Here is a 12,520-nt window from a genome sequence, read left to right on the forward strand (position 1 = left end):
ACTTATTTTATGTTTTTCTACATATTATGAAATAATAAAATAATAATTATATATTAAATAACTATGAAATCAGTTACTATTATGTAATAAATTGGCGTGCACATATGAATCAAACGAGTGCTCTTGTTTATTCACAATCATTTTAGGGTAAATAAATCAAAACAATCAATCTTATCTATTGTATATGATATAATTAAATTTAAATGATATTAACATAGATATATAGTATACATTTAATATGGATATTTATTAAATGAGGTTTCTGCTCATAGAATTTTATGATTATTTGCATATTTGTGTAACAAAATTTTACACCAACGATTTTTTTTTAATGTGGAATGTTTAGTGGTTTCAATAATTTATAATCATTTAAAAAACAATGAAGATTTCAAAACTAAAATATTAACTTTTCAATATATGTTCAACGCAGATATCAAAATATAAGTATGTATTTTCATATGATGTAAAGTTTAATTTAAACGATTTGAAATATATATATATGTATATTTATATATTTATTTATATATATACTAGCATAAACACCTATTAAAATAAAATTATTTATTTATATGATTTTATAATCATTGTATCTGGTTATAAAAAAATTAAACCTTGATCACAAAAGTTTATGTGAGACTTTTAACAATTTTAATTTATACTTGTTTTGAAAAATTCAAAATACAACATATACAAAAATAACTAAATGTTTATTATATGATTAATGTAATTGTGTAATGTATTTTAATAATAAATAATTAAACAAAAATGATAGAAAATATACAGATTGTTAGCAAATCTTTATTATTTAAAATCATTAATTGTCATATACTCTATCTGTTTCATAATACTTGATGTTTTTCCTTAGTGCACAAAGATTAAGAAAACCACATTTTTCTGAAAAAAATATTTGAAAGATATAATTTTAAAATCAGTTAACCAATTATAAAAAGACTGTAAAATCTAATTGGTTGAATAGTTTCCAATAAAATTAAAATTATCCTTAAACTCTCAAAACTTCATGTAAATTGAAACAAAATAATCTTTCTAAAACATCATCTATATTGAAACGGGAGAGTATATCTTAATCACATTAGGTAATTTCGTAGGTTTTATTTAAGAAAAAAATATATAATAATTTTAATTTGATAAATGAATGGTCCATAATGGACATACTATATAATATAACATTCTCTAGCAATTTAATTTTGGACTAACACAATTTTCAATTGATTTTCAAGTCGTCACGTAAGCAAAATTAACATTCTAATTATGTGACAACATGATATTTTTTTAATTAATACAAACTACAAATTATAACTTTTTAAATGTTTCTCAATTAATATATAGGAGATATGAAATCGTCCTCTTTTTTTTTTGGTAAAAAAAAAAATCGTCCATACTTTTTTTTTTTTGTAACTGGCCTTCGAATCGTCCATACTTCTCCAGCTTGGCTTGTATTGACTCCTCCTCGTGAGAGTACGGTTAGAATTGTTTCTCTAATACTAGCTAGGCTGTTCTGTTTTTATAGTTTTTTTTTTATTTCTCTGCCTCTCTGCGTCTACAAGTCAGCTTGTATTTAGTGTATATCACAAAGAACTTGAGATATTTCTCTCCATTTTAAAGAAAAAGTTTGATTTATTTCTCTGCATCTGGCTATTGTAAAGTTCTTTTAATTTAATTTTACCATGCATATATAAGACCATATATATCTTTTTTTATTACATAAATATTTAATAAGATAGATTTTTTTTGAAATTTTTTAATAAGATAGATAACCATATGAAATGGCTTCCTATGGGCCCTCTTCTCCTATTCTCCAGCTTCTTCTTCAGAATTTGAATTGAAGAATTTGAATGGTTACTTAAATGTTGTAGCATCAACCCACATCTTTGATCTCTTTGGAGGAGCAAAAGCGCCGCGCTGCTTTCGAATTGCAGAACGATACAACATACTTTCTTTAGCCAGCAAGTCCCACTCCTGCAAAGAAATCAGTCTTAGAGGCATAAAAAAAAGCAACTTCTTGTTATGACTAGATGAGATAGCTGATCTAAACATACCGGTGAGCGACCAAGCTGCAAGTTAGCAGGGTTAGTACGATCCACGTTGTTCTTACTAGCATACATGTCCCACTCCTGCTTGACAACCAGAGTGGTAAAATATAAAGACAATGAAAAATGTATTGATAAAAGCAGCAGAGAGAGAGAGAGAGAGAGAGAGAGATGCTTACAAAATATGCATGTGTTTCGCACTTGAGATGCTTGGTGAAATCTTCAAAGGTTGGGGCATCATAATGGCATACTGAGCAAGACCAGGGTAATTCGCCCGTTCCATGATCCAACCTGTAAGGAAAAACAAGTCTTGTTGTTGTCTCCAGATTATTATCGGTATCTGCGAAAAAAAAAGTTTTAAAGTAATTCAGAAATTTTTTTGGTGGTTATTAAAAAAAAAAAAGAAAAAAAAAATTTGGTGGTTATTGAGAGAGAGAACACCTGACAGTAAAGTTTCCCAGAAACAGTGTTTAGGCAGAGAGGCTAAAACTGGGTCTCGCTGAGGATATGTAAGAAGAATTCTGTATCCTTTATTTTTAAGACCAGAAAATGTAGAAGCTAAACATTCCAGTTCAACATGACCGGATATGACCATGATAGTAGCCGGAGGAGGATTCCTACGGGCCCACTGATACATATCCGTACTAACTCCTGCTTCAGAAAATGGAAAGCAATGCTGAATCCAAACCCTAATCTCAAAAAATCTTAAAAGTAAAAGAGAGAGAGAGAGAAGAAAGAAGATTAACTGTGAGCATGTTTAAGAGAGATTCCAGCGGAAGAAAGCTTCCTCATGACGTCTTCGCCAGGGATCTCTGTTAGGTTGTTGCTGATGGCAGTGATGGAGAGAGGACCATAGGGGCGGCCGCGTCTTGACTTTTCCAGCGCCGTTTGTATTCTCGGAACCACAAGACAAGGATCAAGGCCATCGGGTATCGGACAGTTGATGATGCTCCATATCACCAACGCTTTCTCCTCATCCTCTTGCTGCGTAGCCATGTTCTCGTATTTGTTTGTTTCTTCTTCAACCCTACAAAATCAAATCTTATTATTTAACTAGAGTCTTCTCTTTTCACTTAGGAAGAGAATCACTTAAAAGTTTAAAACAACTAAAAACACTAACATTATATTTGTTATAAACAAGAAGAGAAAAAAGAACGAATTAGTGTGTCTTATTCCATGAATAATGAATCATTTATATAAGAATACAATTACTTACATGTTAAGTCTAACTTAGATATTAAGTAAAACTTGGGGAACAATATCTAGGATTTTCTATAACTGACATCACAATATTAATAACAAAATTTGTTTAAAACAATTATCTAATACATGGATATATATATATATATATACTATTACATTGAACAAATGTGGGATAATATAATTATAATAAAATACAAAATCTTTAAAAAATAAAGATAACAATAGTAAAGCTTTGGAGAGAAAAACTTACAGCATGTTGTAATTTTATTCATTAATAATATTGAGCAATAACATCAAGTAATTTATTGGTAACAGTCAAATCCTTAGTTTTCAACCAAAATGGTAGATGAAAATGGCTAATTAAAATGTTAATTATTTATAGAACACATGGAAAGTACACAGGAAAATGTTTATAACGGGAAGTCCATAGTTGTCGAAACATGTGAGCTACAAATCTTGTTTTGTCTGATTGTCACTTATAAACAATTTAACATTTAAATTTTTTTTTTTTGAACATTAACATTTAAATATATGTGGTAACACGAGAATCATCAAGTGGTAACAATCAAACATGTGGTTCATCAACATTTGTGACAGTTAGAAACTAATTGTCTGATTAATATTTTACTAATTGCATCTACAACCCTCTTCACCGTTTATTTATAAAATTTGAGTAAAACCACGCCGGTGAAGAGAAATAATAATCAGAAGCACACTATTTATTTGATTGTTTCAATTTGTTTCTTTTAAAACTGATTATAACATTCTCATCAGTTCTCAAACTAGCTTTAAGGGAAGACTTTTATTACTAAAGAGAGTAAAAGGTGAGCAAAGGCAAGAAAAGGAGAAAGGCAAGAGGAACCTCTACTCATTTTCTGGTTCAGAAAAAGAAGCTGCTTCAAGTCTACTCAAACCACAAAAAAAAAAGTTGCCAAGTAGTCCATTGGTGATGATAATTCACAAGACGTTATCTGAATGGTTTTTTCTTTTAAATATAGAATTCCCTGTGATTGTTGTAGCATCAATGTATCATCTATATAGTGTTGTATCGTCAAAGTCTAATATTCGTCAAAGTCTAATAAACTAAACTGATTTGTACATAATATTCAAATAGTACATTGCTAGTGAACCATGCATGAACAGAGTCAAAACAGATTTAATACAAAGCATCAAGGGATCCCAAGTATCAATGATATAGATCATTAGTTAGATACTAGTTTCAACTGTTGATAGACCAATCATAGTCTTGGTAGACGATGTGAACAGAACCTCCTCCATCCTCACCGAGAAGATGGGTTAAAAGACCTGCTTTGTTTGCATCTACATAACTCATTATCCACTTCAACAATTTCTTCCCTTCACTGAAATCCTCCTTATACCTATACATTTACGACAACAAAGCATGTTAAATAGACAATCATTTTAAAAAATTTGTGTTGACAGTTAATTAGTTACCACTTGATGATTCTTGATAGATGAACGACTCTCTTGTCCAAGACAACGTCAATTCCACCGTTTCGGAAAAATTCTCTAGCTGCTTGTTTGAGCTCAGCTTCAACTCCTTGCGGTGTGAAAAACCTCACTACTGGACTGGATTTGGTCCCATCACAAAGCCCAAAATGTACTAGTGGATTAAGTTTTGAATGACCAAGCTGCCATTATATAAAGACGAGATAATATCAAGCCAAAAACAAACTATATATATATATACAATCACATAATCATACAACTCGAAGCATGGACCACCATTACCTTATGATGTGTGTTACCGCCTCTCATAAACGGTTTGATAAATGCATAAGACTGTCTATGACCGCCTCGAAGGATGTTGTTTCTTATGGAGTTAAGGGAATAAGAGTAGCCTCCTACGACGTACTGAAAGTCCGTGAAGAAGGATCTTCTTGCAATCATTCCATCGGAACGTCCGATTCTGATCAAAGCATGGATCACCATTGCGTTGTACAAATTCAAGAAAAATGCTAATTTCTCGTTTGTTGAGAGTTCGAGAAGATTCAACCGTTGAAGATCTTGAGCCAAATTCAAGTACCTTCACCCATTTAGAAGGCATTAACCAAAATAGAATCAGTTCAACTATATTGTATACATAATCAAATCACACTTTTAATACATTATGATGTTAGCTTTGTTTTTTATATCTGAAAGACCAAAAAATTAAACATAGCAAAACTAATTATAATTTATTCCTAGAAAAGCAAGAAAATATTTTGATAGAAAAAAATAAAACAAAGTGAAGTTATGTACCTTCGAAATTCTTCGCTTTGATTGATTCTCATGTAATCAACACGAGAATGGTCCTCAGACGAGTAAGACTCGAGAATAGCAGTCATGATTTTGAATAGCTTCTGACCAACCATGACTGCATCTTGGGGCTCCATGTCATTTGTAGAGCCTCTAAAATTGTAACAGTTTGAAATAAATGGCTCGTGCTCAAGGAAACGGTAGTAATGGTTTCCGTCTTCAAAGTCATTTTCTCTAGAATTTTTTTTAAAAACAAAGAAAAGTTCAATAACCAAATTTTAGCAAAAAAAAAGTTCAATTAACGAAGCCGAATAATATTTATGTGAAATCCTTTTTAAATGAGAAAAGGAAGAAAATGCATTTATATGTACCCAAAGACATGGTGGATAAAGTGTTTCTTGGCTAGTTTCTTGCCAATTTCGACGGCCTGCATATAAGAAAGCAACCAAATAAGCTTTGAGAAAATTAAATCATAAAGAATTATGCAGACGTGCAATATATTATTATTTAAGCAAAACAATCAAAGTTTTAGGTAGTATTATCATAGTCTCTATTAGTTTATTTATATGATCAGGAATCGATATTCTGGGTAATGGTAGGTATGGTGGTTATTCAGATAATTTTAACAGTCTTTAGGTGATTTGGATAATTCATATCAGATTAGGACAAACCCAAATACTTGTTCTAGAATAAAATCCCTGGCTAAACATTTGTCTAAAAATAATACTTATATTAATATTTTCAGTCGTAACTAATAGTGAAAACCCTTTAACAAAAAAAAAAGAAGAAGTCCTGACTAATATTTAAGCAAAAAAAAAAGTCGTAACTAATAATACCAATAAAAAAAAACTAACAATACCAATAAGTAATCTACCTATCTTGTGTTCAAAGTTTCCTTGACTATTTTGTTACTTCGTAAATACAATGCACTGTAACTCGCAATGTTTCACGAGATCACATGTTTGTACTGATGCACAAGCAATGTATGACCACGGGTTACGTACGTGGTAATAAATTTTCTCGCGTTAAAACAAAAAAAATAACGAATTCAATCGTTCTAATTAAAAACGAACTACAATTACTAAAACATTTTATTAATCATTTAAAAGAAATATTAAACAAAAAAAACAAATACGACTAAAAAACTTAAATATAAAAATTAACTTTTTGAAAAAATGTAAAACAAAAAATATATCCGCTTTTAATTGAATTTAGCGAAAAATTAATTGACATGTTGATTAGATTCGGTTTTCATAATGTGACATATTGTCATGTTGTTTCAATTCTAGTGCCGAAATAGAATATCCAAGCTTACCTAAAACTAAATAAATCATATATATTAATATCTGGTTGACCTTTTCTAAAATTTGAGATTATTAATTTGAATTGACCCTAATGTTGATCTCAACCGAAAGTAACTGGTAGTGTCTACGTAAAGATACGATACGTGCGTAACACACGATTATAATTTGAAAATCATCGTACCTGCTTCCTCCCGCAATCCAAGTGATGAATCAATATCTCGACCACCTCGGCGCCGGAGAAACAGTTTTTCACGATCTTCATCTTCATCAACCGATCCTTAATCGGCAGCTTCTGCCTCAAAACCCTAACGAAACTCATCATCTCATCCACCCCGCCGCCCTCTCCCTCCTCGTCGAAACCGTACATCACCGGCGCCGGCGCATCGCCGCAGCACTTCTCCGCCAGCAACTCCTTGATCCTCCGATCGAACTCTCCGCTGTTTCTCAGCCAATTCAACGCCATCAATCCTCCGAAGTGTTTCTCGTTGAAGAAGATCTGAGGGACCTGAGAGCTCCCTGTTCTCTCGACCAGCTCGCGCTCTCTGTGCGCGTAGACGTCGATGTTGATCTCCGAGAAGTCGAAGCCTCGTTCCCGGAGAAACGATCGGACGGCGGTGGAGTCTCGGCAGTTAGATCTCGAGAAGAAAGCGACTCGGCCTCTGATCTCCTTTTCGCTTTTCAGCTTCACGAGGACCTTGACTCCGGAGATTTCGAACTCCGCCACGTCGGATTCGTTGAGATCCTTCTTCGAAACGGCGCCGTTCTCGTGCAGAATCGAGATGCGTTTGGAGATCGCGTTCCCGCTTTGGCGGATGAGTTTCATCATATCGACGGTGAATGATGACTGATGCGTCGCTTCTTCTGACGAGACGCGAGTGCCACGTGGCGGTTCGAGTTTCGGTAGGTGAGGATGAGGCGGGAGAGTCTTCTCGTGACCGTTGTTTGAGGTTTCCTTCATCGGAATCGAGTTTGAATCTGAATGTGAACAATCAAAAATATCCGAAGAGGTGGCGGTGCAACTTTTGAATTCTTTGTTTCCGAGAAAATCTACTTTTCCAAATCTGAAAAATGAAGAGATATAAATAGATTCCAAGAATTAAAAGTTAGTTTCATGCATATCTCCATAGTCAACAAGATGCATTAACTCACTTCATGAACTAGTCAAAGTTTTATGTTTACTTAGTCCAAAATCATAATGTAATTACTTAATTATTATGATGGTTTTACTAGAATAAACCAAAACCAAATGAAATCATCCAAGCCAAGAGTGAATTATTATAAATGGAGAAAACTCAGAACCGAACAAATTAACCACATAAAGGAAAAACTCTAGCAATTAAGTTCAACACTATACATCAAACAATTTTTTTTAACAATTTTGTTTAAGATCCAACACAAGTTATAACAAGATTTTTGTTTTGACTGTTTTTTTCTTGGTCAAGTTATAAGCATATATTCTATCCATTTCATATAAAGTGTTGTTGTAGAAAAAAATTTGTTGCAAAATAAGTGTTGTTTTAGCATTTCAATGTATAATTTATTAACTTTATATTTTCTAGTTTATTTTTTCTATTAGTTTAAATATGGTTAGGTATATGGTTAATGATGTTTTTGTATAGAAAATATGCAAAATCAAATGTTTTATTAATCCGTGTGCTTAAATTTAAAATGACACTTAATATGAAACATAGAGTATAATATTTGTATATACATGCTCACGTGTGTAAGTTGTTGTGTTTAAAAGGGAATGTTCAGGAAGAGCCACAATGAATATGTAGGAGGAATCTGCTTATCAAGCTGTATACCTTCGGCTTCCTTCCTTCGTATAGTACCCATCACCTTGAAATAACAGGCTTGTCTTTCTCAGACACGATCATGAAATAAAACACACACGATATGTTGATCAGTCGATGAAGTAAAATATAATTACGGAGATGTAGAAGAATCCGATATGACTACTCTCTCTTCGCTCTCTCTTTGGTGTTCTATCTAACTCACTCACTCACGCCTCTCGTTTGTTTGTAGATCGCGACTCCACAGACTCACAAGAAAGTACGAAGCAGAAGAAAGAAAGATGAAAGACACACGCGAAGTTTTAGAGTTCCCTGTCAATGTGACGAGGTACGTCTCCTTCAGGATCGGTGCCTGGAATCCACTAAGCTTTTCCGGAGGTTACACTAAAGCTCAAGATACAACAATGGTGATCTTAGTCTAACGGAAGAAGACGAAGCCGTTAGGATAAGATATACTCCTCTGCTTCTCTCCCTTAAGTACTCCCGCGGTCTTGGCATATGGGCTTCGCCAATATCACCCCGAGGCCCATCTCTTAATGTTTGGCCCAGTTGCTTACCAATCTCACAATCTCCACCTTGGTAAACAAACTGAACTGATGTTTTTCCCTCCGTGAGCTTCCGACCAACTCCTAGTCGGAGCTTTTCCGATCCTGGCCTTTTACCGAGCTCTTTTGTCCTCACTTTGAGCTCTCGTCATCAGTCTGATCTCGACTGAACCTCATCTCTCTGTCTTCCGAGATGTTAACTTAGCTCCACCGTCTTCTCAGTTCCAAAGACGGTTGTGCCTACGCTTCTTCAAGCTTCTTCAACGACGCCTAGCTTAGCTAAGCATCCCTCGAACTTTTCTCCAGGTAAAGTCTTGGTCAGCATATCCGCTGGGTTTACCGAAGTATGAATTTTTACCACCTTAACATCTCCGTCTGCGATAACTTCTCTGATGAAGTTATACTTAGTCTTGATATGCTTCGTCTTCTCTCTGTATACAAAGTTCTTGGCTAAGTAGATTGCACTCTGTGAATCGCAATGAACCTCCACCTCACCCTTGTTTAGTTTCATTTCTTCACAGATTCCCTTTAGCCATAGGCCTTCTCTTACTGAATCTGACAACGCCATATACTCTGCTTCAGTTGTTGACAAAGCTACCACCTTTTGCAGGGACGACCTCCAGCTGACTGTGTTCCCTCCTACCGTGAAGACGTAACCCGTGATCGATCTACTCCGGTCTAAGTCTGAGGCATAATCTGAATCGCAGTAGCCTCTGATCATGAAGTCTTCATTCCTCGTAAACGTTAAGTTCAATTTTAACGCTCCTCTTACATACTTCATTATCCACTTCACTGCTAACCAGTGACTTACTCCAGGTTTGCTCATGAACCGACACACAACCCCCACGGCATATGCTAGGTCTGGTCTGGAGCCAACCATTGCGTACATCAGGCTCCCCACAGCGCTGGTATAAGGTATGTTTTCCATCTCTCGTGCTTGCTGTTGTTCTTCTGGCTTAGTTAGGCTCTGTAATTTGAACTGTGAACCTAGCGGCGTGCTGACTGCTCTGCAATCAGACATCCCAAAAGTCTTCAGGACTTTTGTTAGGTAGTCACCCTGAGATAACTTCAGCACCCCTCTGACTCTGTCTCTAAAGATGTCCATTCCCAGTATCCTCCTTGCTGGGCCTAAGTCTTTCATTTCAAACTCCTGACTTAGCTGCTCCTTTAGCCTCTGTACCGTTCTAGGCTGCTTAGAAGCTATAAGCATATCATCTACGTAGAGCAGTAGGTAGACAATATCGCTTACACTCGACCCTTTCATGTAAACACACGGGTCATATTCACTCCTTTCATACTTCTGTTCCATCATGAACATGTGAAATCGATGGTTCCACTCTCTTGGTGACTGTTTCAGTCCGTAAAGTGATTTTCTAAGTAAACACACCATCTTCTCCTTTCCTTTTTCTACATACCCCTCCGGCTGTTCCATGTAGACTCTTTCTTTCAATACTCCGTGAAGGAATGCCGTCTTAACATCCATTTGCTCTAGCTCTAGGTCGAAATGAGCCACTGCTGATAGTAAGAGTCGTATAGAGACATGTTTTACGACTGGCGCGAACACCTCGTTATAATCAATTCCTTCAACTTGGGCGTAACCCTTTGCAACCAACCTTCCTTTGTACCTTGGTGGTTGATTCTCTCCAGGGATTCCAGGCTTGAGTTTAAAGAGCCACTTACAACCTATTACTTTATGTCCTCTCGGTCTCTCCACCCAATCCCATGTCTGATTCTTCTTTAACGATTCCATTTCCTCATCAGCTGCACCATTCCACCGTTCTCGATCCTTACTTTTCATTGCCTCTTGATAGCTCTTTGGTTCACATATGTCTATATCTTCTGCACTTGCTAATGCATATGCCAGAAAATCAGCATCCTCAAACTTTGACGGTGGTTTGATCACCCTCCTCTTCCTGTCTCTTGCTAAGACATAGTCTTCTAGGCACTCTGTTTTTCCCTCAGTATCTTCCTCAGGTTCTTTCTCTGTTTCATTTTCTGTAGTACTTTCTTCTTGACTTTCCTGACCTTGTGCGCCAACTTCCTTAGGATCTCCACCCGAGCGTGAGCTCTCTCCTTCACATACGTCTTCTAGAACGCTTCTAAACGTTACTCTCCTTTGGCTTGACTGCTGCGTTTGATCTTTCTCAGTACCTTGCTGATCCTTCTCTATGTCTCTAAACAGCTTTTCCTCGTTGAACACTACATCTTTGCTCACGACCACCTTTTGTTCTTCGATCAGCCATACTCTATAACCTCGAGTCCCTTCTGCGTATCCCAAGAAAATTCCCTTAACCGCTCTGGGGTTGTTTTCTCCTTTACTTGGTGAACGTAGGCTACGCACCCGAAGCTCCTTAAGTGACCATACTCTGGTTCATGGCCTGACCATTTTCCTTCAGGGATCTCAAATCTGATCGACGCATTTGGTGACCTGTTTATGATGTAAACTGCAGTAGAAGCTGCCTCTGCCCAATAGCTGCTGTCGAGACCCGTCTCACTCAGCATTGCTCGAACCTTGTCCATTATAGTTCTATTCATTCTTTCTGAAATTCCATTCTGCTGCGGTGTGTAGGGGCAAGTCTTGTGTCTCCTGATTCCAGATTCCCTACACAGCTGATCCATCTTCTGATTACAGAACTCTAGCCCATTGTCGGTCCTCAGGCTCTTTACTCTCCTGCCAGTCTGGTTCTCGACAAGTGCCTTCCATTCTGCAAAATAGTTAAACACCTCAGATTTAGTTTTCAGAAAATATATCCAAACTTTCTTAGAATAATCATCTGTTAGAGTAAGAAAGTATTGAGCCCATGATAAGCTCATCACAGTGTTTGGTGATCCCCAGAGGTCCGTGTGAATATAGTCTAGAACTCCCTTTGTTGTGTGCTTTGCTTTGGGAAACTTCTGTTTGTGAGCTTTTCCCATTGCACACCCTTCGCAAAACTCTAGCTTCCCAACTTCTTCTTTCTTAAGAAGTCCCTTTCTTGCTAACGTTTCCATTGAACGCAGACTCATGTGCGCAAGTCTTGTGTGCCATCTCTTTGTGAGATCTACTGTTCCTGTAGTTGCGTTTGCCTCCGGTCTCCTCACCGTGCCCTCGAGGTAGTAAAGACCGTTGATGTATCTTCCTGATAAGACTTCTCTCCCTGCTTTGTAGAACTTGACCATGTAGTCCTTTCCACTGTAACTACACCCTGCCTGTTCTAGTTGGCCATAGGAGATTAGGTTTCTTCTTATCTCTGGAACGTACCGCACTCCACTCAATATAACTATAGACCCATCATGGTTGTCTATAGTTATTTTTCCCATTCCTTGCACTGTGCAAGCAGAGTTGTTTCCCATTAGGACCTTGTTTCCTTCAAACTCCACAAACTCAG

At 36.2% G+C, this 12,520-nt stretch overlaps 2 protein-coding genes across 4 annotated transcripts; both read right to left on the reverse strand.

Moving 5' to 3' along the window:
* Positions 1-1,654: 1,654 nt before the first annotated feature.
* On the reverse strand, positions 1,655-3,521 carry BNAANNG09400D. Of its 3 annotated transcripts, none has more exons than XM_048751202.1 (6): positions 3,502-3,521; positions 2,795-3,075; positions 2,490-2,699; positions 2,228-2,388; positions 2,058-2,132; positions 1,655-1,977 (listed from the first exon to the last, which is right to left on the reverse strand). In XM_048751202.1, exons 1-6 carry the CDS (start codon positions 3,504-3,506, stop codon positions 1,858-1,860), a joined length of 852 nt encoding a protein of 283 aa, XP_048607159.1. In that variant the 5' UTR covers positions 3,507-3,521; the 3' UTR covers positions 1,655-1,857. The 3 variants fall into 3 exon arrangements, with proteins under 3 accessions (XP_048607159.1, XP_022544817.2, XP_013646620.2); XM_022689096.2 differs by lacking the exon at positions 3,502-3,521 and adding an exon at positions 3,265-3,282; XM_013791166.3 differs by lacking the exon at positions 3,502-3,521 and adding an exon at positions 3,169-3,249.
* Positions 3,522-4,261: 740 nt separating this feature from the next.
* Positions 4,262-8,036, reverse strand: LOC106368874. The gene is made up of 6 exons (XM_048751168.1): positions 6,996-8,036; positions 5,882-5,937; positions 5,514-5,744; positions 5,004-5,298; positions 4,707-4,903; positions 4,262-4,630 (listed from the first exon to the last, which is right to left on the reverse strand). The coding sequence occupies exons 1-6, from the start codon at positions 7,770-7,772 to the stop codon at positions 4,471-4,473; spliced, it is 1,716 nt and encodes a 571-aa protein (XP_048607125.1). The 5' UTR covers positions 7,773-8,036; the 3' UTR covers positions 4,262-4,470.
* Between the last annotated feature and the right edge of the window lie 4,484 nt (positions 8,037-12,520).

This window comes from Brassica napus, chromosome A1, assembly GCF_020379485.1.
Source record: "Brassica napus cultivar Da-Ae chromosome A1, Da-Ae, whole genome shotgun sequence".
Classification (NCBI taxonomy): domain Eukaryota; kingdom Viridiplantae; phylum Streptophyta; class Magnoliopsida; order Brassicales; family Brassicaceae; genus Brassica; species Brassica napus.

Bases quoted from the DNA above. Each gene is read 5' to 3' on its own strand.
- BNAANNG09400D (XM_048751202.1), bottom strand. The intron at 2,133-2,227 runs GTAAGCATCTCT...GTTGTCAAGCAG, and splicing joins GCGAAACACATGCATATTTT to GAGTGGGACATGTATGCTAG. The intron at 1,978-2,057 runs GTATGTTTAGAT...ATTTCTTTGCAG, and splicing joins TGCAGCTTGGTCGCTCACCG to GAGTGGGACTTGCTGGCTAA.
- LOC106368874 (XM_048751168.1), bottom strand. From the start codon at position 7,772: ATGAAGGAAACCTCAAACAACGGTCACGAGAAGACTCTCCCGCCTCAT. The intron at 4,904-5,003 runs GTAATGGTGGTC...ATATAATGGCAG, and splicing joins GCGGTAACACACATCATAAG to CTTGGTCATTCAAAACTTAA. The intron at 4,631-4,706 runs GTAACTAATTAA...GTAAATGTATAG, and splicing joins CTATCAAGAATCATCAAGTG to GTATAAGGAGGATTTCAGTG.